The sequence below is a fragment of the Hippoglossus hippoglossus genome, chromosome 13 (genome assembly GCF_009819705.1).
Source record: "Hippoglossus hippoglossus isolate fHipHip1 chromosome 13, fHipHip1.pri, whole genome shotgun sequence".
Classification (NCBI taxonomy): Eukaryota; Metazoa; Chordata; class Actinopteri; order Pleuronectiformes; family Pleuronectidae; genus Hippoglossus; species Hippoglossus hippoglossus.
In genome coordinates, this window is record NC_047163.1 from 3,667,644 (window position 1) to 3,690,909 (window position 23,266).

The following is a 23,266-nucleotide window of genomic DNA, read 5'->3' on the forward strand; positions in this document are numbered from 1 at the left end:
CCCCGGCTCACATGTTTTAAAGTTTATTTCTGTCCCCGTGCACGTGCTGTCATGTCTGCAGGCCGAGCTCTGGTTTGATGTGTTTCTCATCTCCTCTGTGCGCCGCAGGTTTGCAGAACAGACGGAGGCGTACGTGCCGGACAACACGGCTGCTGACAGGGGTCGAAGTGCACCATGGACAGTGGCCTAAGGGTCCTCCTGTCCACTGTGCTGTGTCTCAGCCAGTCTCTGCTCATCAGCTGCTCATGTAAGTTGCTCTGTTACACTTATCTTTGTTTCTGAATGTTTATAAAGGGGACAAGTCTACAGCAGAAGTATCCTGGATAGAGACGCTACCATCTTGTCCTGGTCATGTCATTTGGAGTCAGTCGGTCCTGACGATACACCTGAGTCGATCTCAGCTGTCAATCATGACGTCTCAGCCTGTCAAATAACTGATTAAAATCAATCGTATCAGGAAAATTAACATTTGACCAAACATCAGTTTGTTAAGAGCGACTTCAAGCGACAGAAAACAACTTTGGGAAACATGTATTTGACGCAGTGGTTTGTGGGCTGGCCACAAGGGGGCGATCCAGATGTTTTGGCTTCACTTTTGGGGAGCTGTCAAGTGACTATATATATATTTTATATTCATAATCAAGAAAAGAACATTGTTTAATGTGACACATGTTGTTCACTATTACATTTATCACCAGCTTTGCAGCTCTTATTATTTCAGTTGCATTATCTAAAAATTACACCCTCATCAGTTTGCTTGTTGCTGTTTTCATCAAATACAACCCCAAAAGAACCAAATAAATAATAATAATATAATAAATACAAATAGTACGACTGTAAATTAATAATAATTTGTTTTATTTTAAAAAATATATATTTTTGTTTAAATTTGTCAAGGAGTTATGTGTCTTAAAACAATATCTTTGTGTGATTTGAGCTATTTGACCATTCATGACAAAATTATTGATTTATAATCCTGAACCTGTCTTTCTTTGTCCTTGTCTCCCCATCCAGCTCAGTACCCGTTCTTCAGCTCCGAACCCGCCTCCCTGGTTCAGAGTCGAGGCTCCGTAGCTCGTCTGCGCTGCTCAGTAAATCCTCCGTCAGCCACCGTGTCCTGGCGCTTCCGAGGCCGTCCCCTGGACCGGGACACCCTGCCCGATGTGGAGCTCAACGGAGGCTCCCTCACCATTTCCTCCCTTAAGCCGGGCCACGCTGGCGCCTATCAGTGTGTGGCACGCTTCGACCACGGGCCGGCCATCGCCAGTCGCCTCGCGCGTGTTGACATAGCAGGTACGGATACAGAGAACTGCCCCTCTGTGCATACTTGTGCTCACTTCAAAGTGGTGTGGTAGAGAAAGCAAGGAAGTTGCCTTGAGAAAGGGAAGGCCATTTTGTAAGTGTTGAACACTCAGGAGAAATGCCTTTCCTCGGCTGCCTGCTGCTGAGCGGCCGAGGGGAAGGAAGCAGTAGGAGTTTTTTTTACTCGGGCACCGATCCAGATGCCTCTTGACCGGTATCCTTAATGAGCCTCGGGCTTTCCTGTGCGGTGTGTTATGCTCCTGCTGGGACGCCGCTTGCTGTTGGACACAACACTCGGGGGTTGACCCTGATCTACAAACTGTATCAAGCTAAATAGAATCACTCACTGCAACAATAAACAAACCCAGTGATCCAACACAAACAGCTGGAGTAGCACGGTCGGCCTTCGCTCTGCACTGCGCTGCCGCTCAGCTCAGATTGAATGTTTCACATTCTGCAGAGAAAACCCAGTTTGACTAAAGACTTCATCCTTTTCTCTGACCATGCAGAAATTTCCGAATATGAAGCTGGCAGACGACGATCGTTATCAGTGCAGGAAGGAAGCCCGGTTCTCATAGAGTGTCCTCTGCCGCCCAGCGTCCCTGCAGCGCGACCCAGACTCCGAGTTCGAGGGGAGTGGATGGAAGCGTCCACAGGTTTGTGTGGAACCAGTGGATACATGTGCAGTTTCTTTTCCATTATGAACTTCAACTGGAGATTAATGATGTGATTCTATATAACATAAACAATAGCAGCAAGAGCTTTGGTTTATTATTATTATATCTAGTGCAGATTATTTTGCAAATCAATCAGCAGAACTACTTGTACATCCATGTGATTACATTTCTTGTTTTCACTGATGGATTTTATGTTTCATTTGTTTGGAACAATTACAAATAAATACATAAAATATAGCTCATAATTTTGTTGACATTATTCTGTTTAACTCTACAATTTAAATCATAATTTGACTCTAAATGTAATTATGTAACTGCTAAATGTCGCGCGTTCTCACCATGTTTTCTCTGAAATTAGCACCTCAGCCTCCAAACTCGAAAAGTTTGTCTTTTTACTCTGTGATGTCATTGACATGAATCGTGGGCATTAATTATGCTAATTCGCCAGCATCATGTTTACACACTGAAGATAAAAACATATGTTGAATCTGACGTTTCCTGTTGGTATGAACTCACCACACGATCGAACGTAGGAGACATTTAGGAACAAGTTCGTGCATCAGGCCCAGTATCTTGAATCTGTGTGTACAAGTTGTCTGTGTTATTATTGAACATACTTCATCCTTCTCTTTCCAGGTGATTATTTAGTTCTTCCATCTGGAAACCTTCAGATTGTCTCCGCTTCAGTCCAGCACCAGGGGATGTACAAATGTGGTGCGTTGAACCCTGTCACCGGGGAAACCGTCCTGCAGCCTCATGGCACCAAGTTATCGGTGAAACGTAAGTCAGGTGGTATTTCATTAGGACGTTTTCATCTGTCAGCTGTATTTTCTGTTATCGTCCGCTAACGTGGGACATTTGTACGTTTTAGATTTAGACACCCCCTCGTCCTCGGTGCGGATAGTTTACCCCACTGCCCCCATGACGGTGGTGGTGGTGCAGTCGCAGCCCCTGACGCTGGAGTGTATCGTGTCTGGTCGTCCTGCGCCGGCGGCCAAATGGTTCAAGGACGGTAAGGAGGTGACCCCGGGGCCTCATCGCCAACAACAGCACAACAACCTGGCGTTTGCGACGGTGACGAGGAGCGACGAAGGGCGGTACACCTGCGCCGCTGAGAGCGAGCAGGGGAGCGTGGTCAGCGCCAACTACACTGTGAACGTCCTCGGTGAGACAGAGAGAAGAGAGTTTCTGTGTGCTGACTGGTTTCAGCTGGTGGTCACGGAGGTTAACGTCTCGTCCTCTCCTCCACAGAGCCGGTGTCTGTCCTCCAGGGTCTGACGGACCAGATCGTCTCTCCGGGCTCCAGTGCTTATTTTACCTGCGCGGCGAAAGGAAGCCCCTCCCCGAACATCACGTGGCTGTTCAACGCTGATCCCGTAACGCCGTCACGCCGCTTTCAGATCTCTGGATCCTCGCTCCTTATCACAGACGTGACACCACAGGATGTAGGCGTTTACCAGTGTGTGTTGGACAACGGGATCGGGTCGGCACAGTCGCAGGGAATGATGACAACACCATCAGGTAAATATCCACGAGTTATGTTATTCTGATTCGTTATATTGGAGCTATCTGTGTCTTTCTTGGGGTTTTTTTGTCATTTATTGGGCCACACATTAGCTGAATGGTCAAAAAAGTCAAAAAACACAAATAAATGAATTAATACAACTTAAACTTTAGCTGAGTGCTTCAGAAAAATGATTAAATAGGTTTTTGCCTCCTTAAATCCTTAATTTCTTGCTGGTGTTAGAAATCGTGAAGGCTTCTCAGTAGGCAGGTTCTCTGTGGGCCTGCACGTACAGTAACTGCAGGGAGTCCTTGCTGTGTGTGTGTGTGTGTGTGTGTGTGTGTGTGTGTGTGTGTGTGTGTGTGTGTGTGTGTGTGTGTGTGTGTGTGTGTGTGTGTGTGTGTGTGTGTGTGTGTGTGTGTGTGTGTGTGTGTGTGTGTCTGTGTGTGTGTATTTCTGAGGCTGGTAGGAAAGGTTTGGCCAAGGCCGCCCTCCTCCTGAGCCTTGAACTGAGCTTGAGCGTGAGAGTGAGCTTTGTGCACGCCGTCGGGGATAAGCCCCCGGACGCTGGAATGCAAGGAGTAGCCATGGAGGGTTATGACGAGGACCAGACCACCCAGCTGTCAACATCATACACAACTGCCTTTTATTTATTAACACATCACAACCCCCCCCTCTCCCTCCACCGCTCTCCCCCGAGTGAACCCCCCCCACCTCTACTCCCAGGGCGCCTCCACGCCAAGGCCCCATTCCTCAGCTCGCCCCGGTATCTGCGGAGTGATTAATACAGACGCATGTGGCACGTTAGGGAGGACGAGTCGGAAAGAAGGAGGTTTCGCTGCGAAACAGTTGCTGCAGGAAGAAGAGTGAACTTTAATATCTGTATCGTACACAGAAAACAGAGCCAAGCTGATAACGAGACGCGTCCAGCGGAGGTAAACACTCCGAGGCGGGTTTGTGTTGCGTCGGTTTGCAGGTACCAGGCACCGCGGCGTATCCAATGCACTTTTCATGCAGAGTAATCGGTCTGTTACTGTAATTCATCACATGCAGCAAACTGAAATATGTTTGGTTTCAATGTTTGGTGTTTCCATCGCCATGACAACTCCCTGCTCTCATCCTTTGAGCGGGATGTACCACAGGGGAGATGTGGTGTCCTTATTCTGGCGTGTGATTGGCTGGTTCATCGCCACCACTACTCCCCAAAGGGCACGCTTCAAGTTGATCTGAGCTCCTTTCTGTTAAAATCATTGAAAACTGGAAATATTTGTTTCTTTTTAGACTTGTTGGACAAAACTGTTTTAAATTCCGACCTCGGATTCTCCTTTTTTTAACTATTATCCGATTCTTACTTTCACCAACGAGGGTTTTCAACTCTGTCTGTTGCTTTATTTGTTTGTTTGTCTGCAGGATTGAGCAAAAGCTACTGAACCGATTTCCACAGAATGGGCCCAGAAAGAATTTGACACAGATCTTTTTGTTTTTAGACATTTTCACTGATTTCCCAGGAAATAATTCATGGATCTTGATGAAAATAATCAGGCGAATGTAGGGAACTGATATATATTGAATTTAAAGGGACTGTTGATCTACTGAAAGCCATTCTAGATTCCACAAAATGTAAATGTAAATCGGTGTGGCTCAAACGGACAGGGGTGAAAACATAACCTCCTTGTTGGAGGTAATTAAAAAAAGATCCATCAACTTGTCCTCTAACAAGTTGAGCTCTGTCCGGTCTGAGGCTCTTGTCTCTGCTGGTAATCCTCCAGGAGTTACTGTCACATCTCCTCCCAGGTGTGCTCTCCTCTAATGGACTGACCTTTCTGTTCTGGGAAGGATGAGCGATACCCTTCCTCTCCACCGTGAGGACGCCGTGACCTTAAATGCCTCCTCCTGCATCAGCGTGTCGGAGGAGGAGGAGGAGGAGGAGCTCCATCTGTGGTTGAGCTATGAGTCAGAGCTGAGGAGAGAGCGTTACGAGCGGGAGAGTGTGCAGGACCGAGCGTAGTGCCGGGGTCTGATTCTCCCCGGTATTTTAATGGTTGGCGTGTGGAATGTGCGGCAGCTGGCCGCAGTCCCAGGATCAGGTCTAGTGTTACCAGCTCCGGGCCTGTTTGTTTTACAGAGTAAACCGGTGCCGCACACACCCCTAACACTCCCCGATACTGGACCCAGGCCCCTGCAGTGTGCCCCCTGTGGCAAACCCCGCTGCTTTAACCTACTTACTCACTTGTTTAGCTTTTAATATTGAATTATGTCGCTCTTTGACCTCGGCCGTGCGGCTCCGAGCCGAGAGGTCCCTGCTCTTGTGGGCAGCGCCCGGTGTCCTCCCGAGCTTCTGTGAAAAATTCCACCCGGGCTCTGCCAAGCCGGTGTCAGCTGTAATAAGGCTCCCGGCGCTCAGGCTTTGCCCAGGTGGACTTCTCTGGCTCGGGCGAAGCTTTAATGAAAAAAAAAACAAACAAAGCGCGATTGTGCAGCGATCCAGCTTTCTCCAGTTATTTTATGTAGATTAAAAAGGCTTGTTCCAAATTCTAAAAGTTTCCAGCACCCCTTGTCCTCTGTTGACATGCAGGGCCACCTCTGTTCGCCACTGGCACGCTTTTATTGCACTGGGCTTATTCCTGTGATGGATGTTCAAAACTCAGCCAAGAAACGAAAATATTCACAATAAAAGCAGCATTCATGAAATTTACCAGCGCATAAAGTTACGCCCAATGATTCGATTTTAAAAAGTCCATGTATGATTAATCAAACAACTTTATTTAACCCCAATGGCAGCAATACATTTGGAACAGCTTGTAAAAAACCATACTCGCATAACAAAAAACATACTCTTACTGAGGAATAAGAGTACACACAAATAAATATTGAATAAATAACACAATAAACGAGCGTCTGACTGAACCATGACCTCGTGTCGTTAAGACCTCGGTTACATTGAGCTTGTTCTCATTGACAGATCCACAGCCGGGCTCCAGCGCCGCCCGGCAGCCGGAGGTGTCCCCCTCTCTCCATCCCATGCAAAGCGACGAGGGCCGAGACGAAGACTCGGTCAACGCGCCGGCCGACCGGAGCGTCAACGACCGCCCCACCCCAGAGGCGCCGATCATCACCAGCCCGCCGCAGACCCACAAGCCCGACATCTACGACCTGGAGTGGAGGTCGGGGCGGGACGGAGGCAGTCCGATTGTGGCCTATTTTGTCAAATACCGCAAAGTGAGTACTGCATTTCACTTCTTAAAGTCAGATTTCGGTTTTACCACAAGGCCACGACCTTTCACTGAAGTGTTTTGCACTAAACCATCTGAGAATGGGCGAATGTAATTTCTTCATTAAGTACAGAAGGTATAGAGCCAGGGACTGACTGAGTGAAAGTCGGTCGTTTCCTCTTTAAAGTCCTACATTTGCCCCAGTAACAATCTCACTCTGACCATAAAACAGCAGCGAAACCAGTTAAGACTCTGTTGGCAGCGGGGCTCAGTTCTGCTGGAGCTGGAAATTGTGACAGGAATCTCGCAGGCGTCTTTTCCGAGGCTGTTCGCTGCCGTTCCTCGGAAAGAGACTGAACTGTGCAGGATTGTGGAGCGACAGATGCTTCTTATTTGTCATTTTGACTCATGTGTTTGTATTTGTCTGTGTGTGGCCGCGTGTTTGTGTCTGCGTCAGGTCGATGAAATGGGAACAGTGGTGGGGAGCTGGCAGACGGTTCGCGTGCCTGGCAGCGAGAAGACCCTGCGGCTGTCGGAGCTGGAGTCGACCAGTCTCTACGAGGTGCTGATGGTGGCTCGGAGCACCGCGGGCGAGGGCCAGCCCGCCATGCTCACCTTCCGCACGGGCAAAGGTCGGTCCCGCCCCCTCCTGGCTGAAAACTCTCAAACTCTGTGATAATAACCGTTATTAGCAGGGAAACTCCGCTTCCTGTGTGCTGCAGTGTTTCTGGTCATATTCCTGGGAACTGCTGACCACTGGAAGACAACACTTTCCCCATTTTTCAATAAAACCGCTGGAGGATTAAGAAAATGTTCAGCTGCCTAAAACATCAACAGTAAATGTCAGGTTTTGGTGTCACTTCCTCTGAGTTACGGAGCATCTGGACATTTCTGGACTCAGCGCTTTTTTTTCACTGACGTACAACAGACGCTCAGGAAGAGATTTATCGCAAAAGAAGCAGGAACATGCGTCAGTCTGTCCGTCGATAGGAGTCGGAAAATATGCAAATCACGCCGTGTTTTCAAGTCGGGGTTGTTAGAACCAACTGTGGCTTTCTGAGGCTGATATTTGTGTTTCTGCCGTCAGAGAAAACCCACAGAATCAGGTTGTTTCACAATTAATTGAAGAAGAAACACAATTTTCTACTCAGACGATTATTAGTAAATCGAAGAATCAAAGAAAACCAAGAAGTGAAATAGAAGCAGACGAGGAGACAGTTTGAAACCGAATATTCTACACACATTATTCCTTTGAATATCTTCCTCCCTCACATTATCCAGTTATAATTCTAAGTTGGATCATGCAACTAAAGGTTTTTGTCTTGTTTTTCAAGCCAAATAAAAATAAGGACAACTGCAAAAGTCCTGTGAAAAACTAACAATAATGTTTTACCACAGCAGGGTTTAGAAAGAAATGTCCTCTGGTCAGAAATATGTCAAATGCTGCCAAAGAACCAGGGATCTGATCGTCTCCCACGGGAGTTTCTCAACCAAAGAAATGCCAACCAGTCAAAAACCAGGCTCTTGTGTCCAGATGTGGATTCAAACTCCACTTATCCACTCGACAAAACTCAAATGTTCAAAGGCTAAATTGTGCTTTTAATATTGACTCATTAATAAGTTGATTTACATGCTCACTGCTCAGTTTACTTGCGTATTAATTTCCCTTCCTGGTGATATTTGAATGTAAAATTGACCTTGATGCTCTCACCAGCTCTTTTTCATTTTCCAGAAATATCCCTCCGGTGAGGAAACACTCAATAATAACTTACTAATACAGTTTTAATCCATCCAAAAATATCATAATCATTGCTTTTCAACCACTTGTGTGTAAATGGAGAATCAAAACTTTTTCTAAGGCCATTAAAATCGTGTCCTTTGCGTCATCGGTTGTAGTTTCGACCCTTTTTTATCGTTTCTGATGAATCAATCTAATGAAATCCTGATGTTTCATGTTACCTCTCTGTGTGTGTGTGTGTTGGATACACAATCACATCACACACTCCTTCAAGCAGCTACACGCTCCAGGCGTCAGAGCGGCCGCATGTAAACGTGAAACCCGCCCTGATAAAAACCGGAGCAGCTCTGAGAAGCGGGAGGAAGTCTTAGATTTCAGAGCCAACATCCGGAGCTGCTCCGTGTGCGCGCGGTGGAACCGATAGCCCTGAAGACCTGTCGGGCCCTGTTTTCTCACTCCCAGCCTTTTTTCCTCTCTTGTCCTTGTCTCCCTCCCTCAGAGAAAAGCACCACCGCCGTCAAGACTGCGTCCAAACCTCCCGTCGTCCTGATGCCGCCCAAAGCCCCGGAGGACAAAACCCCCAACACGCACTTCGGAGTCATCATCCACGACAGAGGTAGATGTGAACAGGATCAGTGGGAAGTGTTCTGCTGCTGGATTGTGTGCAGATGTTGAACGTGTGCAGATGTTGACTGTACCTGATGATGTAACAGGGCTTTTCTCTCATGCTCATAGTTATTGTGGCGTTTATGACTAAAACTGTGATGAATAGATCTCAGAGGCCACATCCACACCACAGTCGTCGTAAAGACCCAATCAGCGAGCAGTTGTGTCTACGTCCGAGTTTCCAAACTTCTCCGTAGCAGAGTTGATGCATTTTTTTTTCAAACAGAAACGTAGTGATGTGGATGTCGCCTTAGTTTTTTTTTGCTGTGAGGCTGTTTTGTTTTTTTCCGTGAGTAAAAACAGTAAAATTACAGTTGACACCTGTAATGACTGTTTGGCTGAAGGGTGCTCGGAGCAGAAAGCTGTGAGCGTTCACACGGCTTCAGGGTCAGACCTGACTCTCTGTCTGTGTGTGTGTCTGTGTGTGTGTGTGTGTGTGTGTTGTGTGTGTGTATTGTGTGCATGCTTTACTCGAATTACAAGCCTTTGTTGCTTTAACTCACATTAGTCTTTTCACTAACCCTCTATTCTCTCTCTCTCTTCCTCCTGCGCTCTCTGACTTTGTGGCTAAGAGCCCAGGCAGTAAGTACACATTCCTCCACGACACGTCACTGTGATGTGTATCTTTCCTTCTTCTTCTTCTCTCTGTGGACTTGTTCTGTCCTCGTGTGAGATGTGATGCTGTGACGCCATTTCTTATTCCTCTGCCCTATTCAAAGTTTTGTTTTTTTCCCCAGTGCCCGAGGCCCCCGATCGCCCAACCATCTCCATGGCGACTGAAAGTTCGGTGTATGTCACCTGGGTCCCGAGGGCAAACGGCGGCTCTCCGATCACGGCCTTCCGCGTGGAATACAGACGCGGCCGCGTGGCGGAGTGGGTCGTGGCTGCGGATAACATCTCGCCTCTCAAACTGTCCGTGGAAGTTCGCAACCTGGAGCCTGGTGAGCGTTCGCAAAACCTTTCTCCTCAGTCCAGTGAAGCGGGACATGAGTTTTCTGATCATTAACACATCTCAAATGATCTTCTGGGAACTAGTTTAGTCTGTTTAAGCTTTATTTTTTATTTCCAGACTGATGTTTAACGGCTGCACATGAGAGTGACTCATTCATCCTGCTGATATTTGACTGTTTATGATATTTGATACTTCAATTACCACTAACCCTAACCCCATTGATGCTCTTCAGTTGTTCCTCGGCTCCTCCGTCCTCTAACACAACCTCCTCCTTGCGTCCTCTTCTTCAGGCTCCAACTACAAGTTTCGCGTTGCGGCCATGAACATGTACGGCGAGAGCCCCCACAGCATCCCCTCCAAGCCCTACCAGGTGCCACAGGCCAGCCCACGCATGGCGGACCGCCCCGTGGTCGGACCCCACATCTCCTCCACGGACGCCATCAGTGACACACAGATCATGCTGCGCTGGACTGTGCGTACACCACTGACACACACTGTGCACACGGTACCATAGATCGTTTTTAATAGCTTCATTCCTGATCTTAATGCTAATGAGATTTAATTCACAAAGTAAGATGCCCTTGATTTTCCTGAATTAATCTCGTATAAGTCACATCCTGTAGTTATCAGCTGTCAAGTTCTACTTTTCACCTCCACCACGGTTATGTTCTCAAACCAGTCCGTTTATCTGTTGGTTGGTTGAGTGGATTTCTATGAAAACCTGGTGGAAGGATTTGGACATTTGGGTGAAAATCGGGATCAGAGGTCGGATCCAGGAATAATTTTTGACGTTCTTTGCGAATAATAAATTCTTGGATCTGAGGAGCTGATATCTATGTGAGTGTGTTGGGCCTTGTTGGAGGAATCCGCTCTTCTTGACATTTCTCGAGCCCAAGTTTAAAGTGTCAAGTTTGTAGGTGCAGATTAAAAGTATAAAGTGGCATAAAATGACAAAGTAAAAGTATTTTAACGATAAAAACGTTTAGATTACAAGTACCTGATAGCCTTTTTTTGCCAAACCCTCCAGTGGCTGTATAATTCGGTAACCACCGCGTGTAGCGTCTGTTCCAGCTGCTTAACCTGCGTCTGAGCTGCTGCTGCGTCCGAGTCTCCATCAGAGCAACGATTAGGACTCGAACTCAGATCAAGAGGCCCTGTGTTCGTCTACGCTTTTATTCTTCAAAGCCGTTTTCTTCCTCCTCGCGGCAGTTTGTGCGGCAGATGGATGTAGATTCCCCCCCCCCCCCCACATTTACTTAACCTCAGACAGCCTCATTATGTCCTGAACTTCAGAATCACAGCCTCACTCGCAGCCCCGTACATCTGCTGATAACAAGCTCCGCCATTAGTCGCTGGAAAACTTTCCTCTCGTTTAATAATTGCCCGGCAGATTGCTGTAGTCTAACGTGATCTTTTTTCCATCCCCCCCCCCCCCCCCCCTACAGTATAGTCCCACGAGTAACAACAACACTCCGATCCAAGGTTTCTACATTTACTACCGACCCACTGACAGCGACAACGACAGCGACTACAAAAGAGATGTGGTGGAAGGTGAGTGGAAAAAAAGCCCCTGTTTGTGTGTCTGTGTTACGAGTGTGTAGCCGGTGTGGAGTGTTTGTTGACGGGCTCATCCGGAGCCGGACGTCAGGCCCACGCTGGGCAGATAAACTGGGAGCCGGAGGGGTAATGGATACTCTCCGTTAAGAGTGGGCTGTAGTGAAGAGGGGCATTTCTGCTGTTTGATTTATAGAGAGCGCTGTCCCCGGGCAGCAGGGCTTTCTGAAATCTGTTTTTAATAAATGGTTGCCAACTAATGGGCCAAAGCTGAAATACGAGCCCAGGCCAGAGGAGAGGGGCTCAGGTTGCTGGTGGAATGCTAACAGAGGAGCCTGGTTCAGGAAAGGGGAAGGAGGGATGGCGTTTTAACTCCGCCCAGCATTTTAAACATCTGAATGTTTGGCCTCCCGTCGTCTCCTCACTGTCTGGGACAAGTGAGCGTAGAGTTCGTTTCCCTGTTTGGTTCAAAACGTTCAGGATGAAACTGAGCAGAGGAAAAAGTGATGATCTGTTCAGGTGCTGTATAATCTCTATAGACGGATTCTTCATGTCAATGTGCAGAATCCGGCCCAGATGTTGACCATTGACCATTGCCCTCAGAGGCTGATTCGTTGTCAGACAATCGCCACTGGGCTACGCATACTGTTTCCACAGAGTTTCAATAATTGTATTTCAGTGTGCAGTTGTAACCTGCTTCCACTTGATGTAGTTATTTAAGTTCACGTTGAAAAACAGATGTAACTTAGATCTTCTCAAGCATCTAAAATGTCCATGTGGCAGATTCGGCACCGATTTTAACAGGATTGTCTCCTTTTTTAACTAAAACACACAGACTTGACAATAATGTAGAGTTTTTTTTTATTCAAATCACCAAATCAGTTCATTATTATATCTGCAAATAAAATAATAAAACCATTCAATGCCAACATCTGGTATTCGAGGTTCAGTTCACATCCTCTTCCTGTTTATTACATATTTAAAAAAACTATGATTAAGCATCAACTTGTGTTTATATGTGACTTAAACTGTAATGATTGTGATTTACAGCGCAGAGTATTTTTTTAATGGTTCCCACTTGAAGGGTTTAAAATCCAGCTCAGGGCAGAAGTAACACACACGTGCAGTCGTTTCCTACGAAACAAATCACGGGGAGAACGGCAGCTTATTTCAGCCCCATTTGTGGGAAATGTAGCATTTCCACGTCGGGAGATTGTCGTCTCATCTGTGATTTCAAAGCACGTAGTTGTGTGATTGTGTGTGGTAGGGCAGCAGCGCGTGTGTGTGTGTGTGTGTGTGGAATGGGAATACTGGAGGCCAGCCAGGACAAACACCGAGCTGCCATATATGGAGCTCATCTTGAGTAAAACAACTGTCTGGGCCCTTGTGGGACTGATGGAGTAAGAGAGAGTGGTGAAGCAAAGAGAGGGGAGGTGGGGGGGGGGGGGGGAGAGGGAGAGCGTGAAAGAACATGACCTCCATGAAGGTGTGAGACATGAAGAGAAGGAGGAGAAGGCAGGAAGAACTGATTGTGAGTTTACACAGGCAACGTGAGTCAACACTGGCTCGTAGAGGAGGTGGTTTCTCACCTTTGTCCTCCTTTTTCTTTCTTCCTCCTCCTCCTCCGTCTCTCCTTCCCTCTCAGGTGTAAAACCCTGGCACATGATTGGTCACCTCCAGGCCGAGACGTCCTACGACATCAAGATGCAGTGCTTCAACGACGGCGGGGAGAGCGAATACAGCAACGTCATGATCTGCGAGACCAAAGGTGAGAAAAAACACAAACTTCACCGCACGAGAAACGACTCGTACCAGAACTATGCTCCATCAGATGTCCAGGCACGTTTCTGTTCAGTCTTAAATGACGGGTTCGATCGCCATAATTACACAACGTAAATGTACTCCTGAGTTTTACGACACCCAACAACAATGGCCTGTATTATATAGTTTGGTACTGTGTCATTTTTTCAAACGCGCCTCCTCCTTCCCGCTCTGCTGCAGCACGTCAGACCCCGGGGTCGCCCAGCCAGCACCCCATCACCCCACCCGGGCCTCCTCCACAGGAGACGCCCAACACCCCTGGCGGTCTGCTGTACCTGATTGTGGGCTGCGTCCTGGTGGTGATGGTGCTCATCCTGCTGGCTTTCATCGCCATGTGCCTGTGGAGGAATCGTCAGCAGAACAATATGCACAGTGAGTTTATGGATAAGCTGGAAAAGGGGGAAGTCGCTCCCCACACTGAATGATGTTGCTTAAAGCTGATGTAGCATATTGCATTTATTACTGTTTTAAAATGAGTGTGCAGGACCAGCAAAGAAACTAAACCTGCTCTCAGACATGCACTGAACTCCGGATAGTCTCCTGACATTCTCCAGAGCGGCTGTTTGTGAGAATGAGTGAGAGCCTCCAGACTTTCTACGGAGATTCTCTGGTCGGCCGCCTTGTAACAACTCAAGAATAAGCTCATGACAAAAAAGAAAACGCATATCTCAGGATGAAAAAGCAGAGTCATACAGAAGAAGACACAGACAAAGGTGTCCAGAGAACTTGCGGTGATAAAAGCCGATGCTGGTCTAACGCTGCATTGTTCACGCAACCTCCGGAGAAAGTCTGGACCTGGTTATCTGGACATTCTCCGGAGTTCATGTCGTGAAAACGGCTTAAGAGTTCACTCCATCCCAGGTCTCTCGTATTTCTAAGATATTTGGCCACAACACAATATTCCAAGTGTTCACAACACAGATATGGTTCCCACAGCGCTTGCAAAACTCTTTTCCATTATTGGATGGACTCTTTACTCGACCTTTTGGATCAGTAAATACTTTTGGATTTTATAGCTTAAAGATTTGGGAGAAAAAGCAAAAGACTGAGTCACAGGTTAAGTTTTTTTGGCAACATGTCACCTGAGTTTCTGGACCGATGCAATGATATAAACACAGATTTGTCTCTCATGGTGTAAAAGAAACCAAAGAGCTGAAACTCCTCTCTCTCTCTCTCTCTGCTAAAGAGTACGACCCTCCTGGCTACCTGTACCAGCCAGCGGAGATGAACGGCCACGTTCTCGAGTACACCACGCTGCCCGGCACCAGCCGCATCAACGGGGGCGTCCACGGCGGCTACGGACACAACGGCCCCGTGATGCCCCAAGGCTGCCATCACCTCCATCACAAACTCCCCAACGGCTTGGCGCTGCTCAACGGCTCCGGTGGCCTGTTCTCGCCCGGCCACCCACACGGCCACGATGGCACGCTGCCCCACGGCACCAGAGACTGCGAGCTCTCGCACCCGCACCACCACCACAACGTGAGTGTCGCCGCTCAGATACCTCAAAAGTACCTCAGACCCGGAGGCTGGGATGCACGGTGGTGTTATCCAAGCTGTACGAGTATTACACGGTGTTTAGTTTAGTGGCTAAAGGTTGTGGTCTGTCTCCTCTTGTCAGGGCGGAGGCATGTACACAGCTCTGCCCCAAACGGAGTCGTCTGATTGTATGAGCTGTCAGAACCTCTGCAATAACAACAGGTGAGAGAACGAGTCCCGATCTACACACACTGCATTCGTCTGAAGTCTGAAGTCATGTAAACAGCATTTCCTGAATAAGATCATCTGTGGAACGAGCAATAATCAAATGAAGACGTGTATTCTGTCCTTAGTCACATTATCTAGACATGTTTACATCTTAATCACTTTATAACATCCTGTTGGACTTTTCACAGCCTTTTAGAACATCAACGTATGACTTCACGACACATGTCCCGGGTTCCAGTGTAAATAAGATGGGAAAAATAAGAAAGAAGCTGTAGTTTTTTGCAAAGATTAGAAAGAAAACACGTGAGGTGGCATCGTACAATAAAATATTTCAGGTTGGGGTTTTAACAACTGGCAGAATATTCAAGATTTCTGGAATTTTGTTTATTTAGAATATTAGTCTCATCAAAATTTTAAATGCAACCTTCTTGGAACTGGGTTTGTCACAAATCCATAATTGAACACCTGTCAACCACAGTGATCACGGCACCTTTTGGTTTGTAAAGGAACAAACCAAGTGAAACTCTTACTGAACAATCTGTTTTCTCAAAGTCTCTGAGGATATCACAGAAGTTTGCCTGAGAAAATTAAATACTGCTTGAATTTCATAAGCTGCAGCCGAGCAGAAGTGTCCTACTTTGCTTGTGACCCCTGTCGCTCGCTCTCTCTCTCTCTCACACACACACACACACACACACACACACACACACACACACACACACACACACACACACTCATCGATTTGCCCTCCTGCTAGTCCTGTTTATGTACTTAAGGGTCCCCGGCATCACAGTTTACCCTGTGTGCACCCAGCCAGCAGCCCTAATGAGCCCCGTGTTTATTTACCTCTGGCTGCTGGGAAAAGAGGGGGTGTGGTCGCCGTCCAATCCTGTCCCGTTACACTGAAGCTGAGTTTAGGAAAACGTGGTGAAGATCCCTGCGTGCAACTGTCTGCACTGGGGAACTTCACCCGAGAGCGAAACCACAATGTGTCACAGCTATTTAGAGGCAAAGAGACCGGACCTTTAATCTCTGGTTCAACTCTCCCAATGGTTTTTGCAGCTGTGCATGACAGCTCCAGTTGTGTTGGAGGCTGTCATTGTGTTGCACGCTGTCAGGTCAGGAGTATTAGCTCGAGGGTTTGCTGTGCCTTCCACAGAGAGGACGAGCTGCGCCGGCGTGTGAAGCACCGCTGAGCGTCGTCCGTGTTCGAGCACTCAGCGACGCACCGACACCTTGTAAACAAATGTCCCCCCTTTTCTTTTCCATCCCCTTGTCTCCTGCGTCTGAGCAGATGTTACAACAAGACCAATGGCACTTTCTCCAGTGGCACGCTGCCTCTAATGCACCGCGTGGCGCCGTGCCAGCAGGACGGGCTGGAGATGGTGCCTCTGGGCCAGGTCTCCTCGCAGTGTCACCAGATGACCTCCGGCGACCAGGAGGCGGATGAAGGGTACCGGCCGGACGAGCACAGGGAGTCCTCGCCCTCGCAGCATTCCTGCTGTCTGATTGGGAACAATGAAAACTGTCCGGCAGACAACACTGGTGAGACACGTTTTATTTCTTATTTATCCCTGGTTATGTGATTTAATTTGCTTTTTATTTAATTATAAGAACTAAAGGTTGGGTTAGTTATAGGTTTGAATGACCTTATGCCCTTGTGATCATAATTAAATACATTTTATTCATATAGCACATTACGTAGGGGTGTAACCATAGAAAACAAATAATGACAGATGACTAAAAATATAAAATGCACATCATAATCACATATATAAACCAATTCTGCATGATTATTTTTAAGGAGACGTATGATAATATTCAGGTTCATAATTTTAATTAGTGTTATTACTGGAAAAGGTAGAAAAACAGCCTCATATGTCTCCTTTAAATGGTTTAATTGTGATTTGTGATGTGTTTCATGATAGAAGTAGGAATATAACAATATACATTTTACAGTAACACATATAAATGCACCTCTTTTAACCCCAGAGCTCGATGTATTAATAAGCTTAGACAGTCAGAGGAAGTTCATTTGGGAAAAACACTTTAAATCCAGAATATAACACCCTTAAAAAGTCCAATATGTCATTTTTAAACTTGTTTTACGTGTGGAAATGAAACTAATGAGACATGCAACATGTTGAATTGTGATATTTAAAGGTGCAGAGTAAGTAGGACGATTCTGTTAACACTGGACAGAGTCGGGCAGTTTCCCCACTTTGTCCTGTCTTTGTGCTAAGCTAAGCTAATCTGCTGCTTCAGTGGCATCGATCTTTTCCACCAACATCACAAAATGTCAAACTAGTTCTTTTAGACATTGGAGTTTAAGTGAGAACATTTATTTCCAGGCCGACACGGCTCAGCCCGGTTGTGAAATCCAGCTCTGACGGTTCTTCTAAGTGCCTAACTAGCGTGTTTTTACATAATTACCAGTCCTCATGTTAAATACAGACAAAACTATGAAGCATCACCACAAATTACACCGTTGGGCCTCTGCTGAATATGTCCTCGTCTTTTTTTAATACAAAGTATAAAGCCAACACTCTCCCTCTCTCTCTCTCTCTCTCTCCCTGTGCAGCGGAGGAGGAGCTGGAGTGCGAGGACCTGGACGGGCCTGTGCTGTGCTGGGAGAGCCTGGGCCTGCCGGACTTGGACTGTGACGAGAAGCCCGGGTGGATCTCCAGCAGCAGCCTGGCAGGAGAGCTGATCCAGCCGGGCCCACAGGAGGTCTGAACGCAGCCCACACACAAACACACGCTCCCGCAGTGTGGAGGCTTCACAGGAAACCAGACGGAAAGAGAGGGAGAGAGAGCTGTGGAAATATCCCAGAGGAGCGTGAGAGGACCAGCGTTGGGACAGTCAGAGACACTGTGTGTTACGGTGACAAGGACAGAAAACTGCTGACAGCGACATTGGGGGAAAAAGAGACGAGGACAAGAGGACGGACGGCGAAAAAAGACTGTGTCCCACTGGAGGGAAGACTCTCATAAAAGATCCAAAAAAACTCTTTAGATGACTTATTTATTTTTTTGTAGTAGAAAAAATATTACTTCATACGAATGTATCTGTTTTAAAGAAAAAAAGTTTGTCTTTTATATTATTTATGCCATTTGGATGAGAAATACTTTTTATTTTTGTCGTTCTGTCCCCGGCGTGGCTCCGCCCGAGCGCGGAGGTTAGCAATTGTCCGTGTAAAGTTTTGTAATAATATAAAGAGAAGATATGGAAGAGTAAAGCTCGTCCTACTTTGATGTCTGTCCCGTCCCCCCCCCCCGTCCCCCCCCACCTCCGTGTGTAGAGCCCGATGAGTGATTGCCACAGCGAGTTTCCCAGCCTCGTCCATATCTGTGGCGGCTCTTTGATGTGGCCCGGTGATGGGCCGTCCCCCCGCGCTGACCCCTGAACAGGGTGAACATTCCCTGCGCCGCTCAGATTAAGGCGGCTGCTCTTTGCCTCAGTGAATACTCGATAGCTCATCACTTTACGCAAAATGCACCGTTGCCCTGAGAGGACTGTTGACCTACTGGCCCCAATCTGCCGGAGCGGCGGGCAAGTTACGCTTAAACAGAGTCGTTGAGCGTGAGCGGCTTTTCTCACACACACACACTTGTATGCGTTTTAAAAACCGCTCCAAACACAGAATATGTATTATCATTATTACAAATTCTTGCAAATATCCAGCTGCCACAGAGAAGCACATTTTAAAATCTAAAGTTTTACTAGAGAACGCATATACGTCAAACTGTCAACTTGTGAAGCCACATTTAAATTCACTAGATTTTCCTTTGGATCTGCACCAAATGCACACACCCATAAATATCAGTCCCAATAACTTTAAGAATCCCCTAAGAAATAAAACAAAAAAATGTAAAAATGTCCTTTCTGGGAATTTTAAAGAAAGTGAATCAAACAAATTCCTGAAACCACCTTCTGATTTAGATCTGCACCAAAATTGAATGACTGCTTCCCTGATTCACATCACATCCTTCCACCGGGTTTTGTCCAGTAGTTTCTGTGTAATCCTGCTAAATGTCACACGGACAAACAATCGCAGATGAACACATCACCTCCTCGGTGGAGGTAGAAACTTTATCCTCATGGATTTGTGTCATTGCTCTGAGGAAGGAGTAGAACTAGTGTCGTTGAATCATTGAATGTGGATGTTTTTTCGATCCCCCAGAGAAAAAGGGACCTTGTGTCTGAGAAGTAAAACATCTGCAGAGATTCATGCAGCACAAACGCATTTTATTTCTTCACCTCCACCGTGTTGTTTCAGAGGCTGAAATCTCAAGAGAGTAAAAAAAAAAAAAAGCTGTCCTAAACCACGTTCACTCATCCACACGTCTTTGTTTCCTTCCACCCAGAGTCAAAAGCAGTTTTCAAACTAAAACGAAACCTGCAGCTTTTACTAACAAAGTTTTAGCGCCTCTAAAACTAATGAGTTTCCAAATGAAAACAGTAGTGTGGATGTTGCCGTAGTGATTTGGGTGAAGTGAGCCTTTAAAAGGATCAGGGAACTGGCCTCTGCACCAGTCTAATGACTTTTCATTCATGGTTTCTGTGGATTCATCTTTTGAAACGAGGATTTGAGCTGCCGACGTGCAAAGCTGTGCAAGGAACATGTGTTTTATTAGAAAGTGAAGGAGGTGCGTTGCCTCTCCGCTGTGTGATCCTCCTGCTCCAGATAACTCATTCATAAAACCCTTGTAACTTCTCAGGTTTCAGCCCGAGTTAGCCAGCCCCTGTTTTCTCAGGGCTTAAACCCTTCATTGGTTTTAAAATAATCTCCGTGGTGTGCTGGCTGATTGGACGTGATAGGATTGCAGCAGGGCAGATGACAGAGCTGGCCGCGCTTCACTGAGGGATGACTGCGGCGCAGGCTTCCCAATGCCTGGTGCCTGTCTGCTCCGCGTCCGTGCCAGAGTCGGCTGCCAGTCCTCAGGCCCTGGCTCGCCTGGCATCTCTCTGTTGGTATACGGGTTATTCCTGGCACATGGATCTACTCGCCTGCTGCTGAGGCGTGGCACAGCGTCTTCCGGCTGTTATTTTTAGTCTGGATGGAGGCTGTTGTGCTGCTGAGGCTGGTGGCGTCGGCCCAGTTGATTTAGACTCACTTCTTCTTTTCCCAGGAAGAGTTTCTCAGGCCTGAAACTCTCCAGTGTTTACTAGAAGTGGCTCGAGGCCGATCGTGATGGAAAGTCGAGGCCTTTGTTTTCACAGTCTCGTTGTTATTATTTCCAAACGAATGTCATATTTCTCTGCAGCAGCTTATTGGAGTCTCGCTGTCGTTAGAAAAGCAAAAGGAACGAAACAATGGGGTTAGGAAATGAAGCTGGAAATGAAAGAGAAATGGTCCGAGGAGAGAGAGAGAGAGAGAGAGAGAGGGGATGCTGACAGATGCAGGCTGGGCTCGATGAGGAGAAGATAAGGGCCGGGTTGTCTCCAAATGACCTGTTCTCCATCTCCCACGTCTGTCAGTCGGCACCTTCCCTCGGCCCGGCCCTGCACCCTCTACCCACGCAGCTACACCCCTTCATTAAGGAGCCCATGGGAACAAGAAAGCTCATTGTCTGCCCTGGAATTTCTGCCCCTTTGCCGCCGAGCCGACCTGTTAACGCCGGTCCCTCTCCCCTCCGCCCACCATTCTTCCTCTCTCCCCTCTCCAGCACACCCTGAATGGATGCACTTCTTATGAATCGGGCAGTGTGTTGTTAACTCGCCTGATTCGGCCCTCGGGCGGTTTTTTATCCTTGAGATGTCACAAAACCCCAAGTGGAGCATGTTGTCGTTGGACGAACTCCAAGAGAGTTCCAGTGGGTCCCTGCAAAGGGATGAGCTCATACACAGAACCAGACTAATAACCTGAATCCTCCCTCCAGGATATCTGCTATTTATTTGTAATCAGGCTCGGGTCTTGGTGCAGGAAGGTGCTGACGCTTCTCGTTGTCGCGCCGGTGAAACTGTTGCATTTATCGACTGCACCTGTTGGACTTAATCAGGAAGAAAAACACAAACATGGCCTCGTCTCCATCGCGGCTGCTTCCATTTAACGGCCTCCACTTTCCCCTCCTGTCAACAGACTTCACGATTCCCGGCGTCGTCACTCGGCTCCGGATCAATAATGAGTCTATTGATGACAAGTCGGGGGGGGGGGGGAGCTGCCGAGACGAGGGGAATCGACGCAATCAGGAGAAACTCTGAGAACCTGAGACAAATAATCCACGCAGTCATTTTTATTCCCCCAGCATATAGGATATCTCTGCACAGACAGACACGAAGAATGGTACCTCTATTCAAATAGGCATGAATTATTTACGAGAACATTCGTTTTACATCAAGGTGTCTGTCGGTTCAAAGGGGCTGAAATGCCCCCCCCCCCCCCCCCCCACCTGGGAATTATTCAGGAATGAGAGTTTGTGGCCTTGAGCGAGAAGCTTGAAGATGTCGAGATGTGTCGGTCGCACTTACAGAAAGAAAACGCACTTAAAGAAAGAAAAACATCACAGCAGGGAGCCCGGGTGGTTATTGGAAATAAGCAGAAACCGTAATGAAGAAAATATTTCAAGAAAAACACACACACACACACACACACACACAAATATAGTGTTGTCTAATGAACCCACCAATCCAGATGGTTTTAATAATGAACGCTGCGAAACACAAAGGGCGAAGTATTTGAAATTGAAACCACAACCTCAGGTCTGCGCGGTGTCACGCTCTGTAAGTTTATATGGCTGCGAAGAGGCAGGAGACACAAGTGGTTCAGTCCAGTCTGGAGTTAAAGGATCACTTTTATATACAGAAATATTTATCCTCTTATTTACCTCTAATGGGTTTTAGTCACGGGGATCGTTTTTTCTTTTGACTCCGAAACAGTGGAGCTGAAAAACGACATTTAACAAAAAGCAGCAGCTGCATGTTTGTCCTGAGACAAAGTGGAAGTTTATCTGAAGAATACACACAACTTTATTTCATTGTTCTCTTAAGCTTAAAATAAGCTGCGTCACCAAAACATGGAAAAGGTTTAGACGACTACACTTTTGTAGATTTACTTTATTTCTGTACTACTTTTGTTTTCGGGTACTTTTTACTTTTTACTCTCCCACATACATCAGCAAATATCTGAACTTTCTACTTCTCTACATTATACAATGAATTGTTTTACATGTTTAAACAGTTTTTTTAATATTTTATAATAATTAGAAAACAATTGGTCCATTGATCCAATCAGAGCGGGCAGGTTCCATTAGACCCCGCCTCCTCCGCCGAGACTCAGCCATTAATTAATATGACGACGTGTCAGTAGATTAATCTGCAGCTTTATTAATATGTTCTGTTTCATATACTCGTATGAAACAGAACATATAGGCCCAGTTAATGAGGCTACACTCTGCAAGTACTTTTACTTTTAATACTTAAATATATTTTGAATAAAGTACTTACTTACTTTTACTCTGGTAGAAAACGTAATGTGGAACTTTTACTCTTTCAAACTTTCTTGTTTTCAAACTTTTCAAACTTTAGTTTCAGCCTGAGGGCTTATAACTTGACAAAGTTCAAGACAGACACCTGGACTTCTGTGTCAATGGGTCCAAAATGATCTGCATGGTGTGAAACCACTAAAAACACACCTGAGAACATGTTGTTGGGACATTTGGACGAATCACTTCATGCACACGATGGTCAAGAGCTTTGAAAAGTAGAGAGAAAGTAACGCAGCAGAAGTTTGAGGACGTCATCAGTCGTCCTCCACATCCAGCCGGGTGAAGTAGAACGTTATCCTGGCCCCTTCGTCCGTGTCGTACAGGGCCTGGCAGGTGTACATCCCCCCCGCCTCCCTCCGCAGCTCCTCTATGACCAGAGCCGAGGCGTTGACCGGCACCTGCATGCGGCCCAGGCTGCCGGACTGAGCCTGCAGCTTGGGGCCTTGTCCGTAGTTGTACGCCACTGCCATGTTGCTGTCAGTTCCTGGTTTGGTGAAGCCCCAGATGAAGATGCTGGGCATGGTGGAGCCGCAGTCCAACGTGACCGAGCCCCCCACCGCTGCTGTGACGTGGGAGCGGATGTACTCCACCTCCTCGGGGTCGAATATCTCCAGACCTTGTAACACAAGAAAGCAGGAGTCAGTCA

At 46.9% G+C, this 23,266-nt stretch overlaps 1 protein-coding gene across 4 annotated transcripts in view; it reads left to right on the forward strand.

The window, feature by feature from the left end:
- cdon (cell adhesion associated, oncogene regulated) overlaps positions 1-18,371 on the forward strand; it is a 31,334-nt gene extending 12,963 nt beyond the window's left edge. The window contains exons 2-19 of one of the 4 annotated variants that reach the window (XM_034604648.1): positions 109-247; positions 1,015-1,293; positions 1,812-1,958; positions 2,616-2,759; positions 2,851-3,144; positions 3,231-3,500; positions 6,446-6,702; positions 7,153-7,327; positions 8,933-9,049; positions 9,837-10,040; positions 10,342-10,523; positions 11,497-11,602; positions 13,251-13,373; positions 13,607-13,798; positions 14,613-14,908; positions 15,048-15,127; positions 16,428-16,678; positions 17,715-18,371. In XM_034604648.1, coding sequence (XP_034460539.1) covers positions 175-247; positions 1,015-1,293; positions 1,812-1,958; positions 2,616-2,759; positions 2,851-3,144; positions 3,231-3,500; positions 6,446-6,702; positions 7,153-7,327; positions 8,933-9,049; positions 9,837-10,040; positions 10,342-10,523; positions 11,497-11,602; positions 13,251-13,373; positions 13,607-13,798; positions 14,613-14,908; positions 15,048-15,127; positions 16,428-16,678; positions 17,715-17,869 — 3,345 coding nt within the window. In that variant the 5' untranslated portion in view covers positions 109-174 and the 3' untranslated portion in view covers positions 17,870-18,371. Of the gene's footprint in view, positions 1-108; positions 248-1,014; positions 1,294-1,811; positions 1,959-2,615; positions 2,760-2,850; positions 3,145-3,230; positions 3,512-6,445; positions 6,703-7,152; positions 7,328-8,932; positions 9,050-9,836; positions 10,041-10,341; positions 10,557-11,496; positions 11,603-13,250; positions 13,374-13,606; positions 13,799-14,612; positions 14,909-15,047; positions 15,128-16,427; positions 16,679-17,714 lie in introns of all 4 variants that reach the window. The other 3 variants (XM_034604647.1, XM_034604645.1, XM_034604646.1) reach the window with 3 other exon arrangements.
- Positions 18,372-23,266: the final 4,895 nt, after the last annotated feature.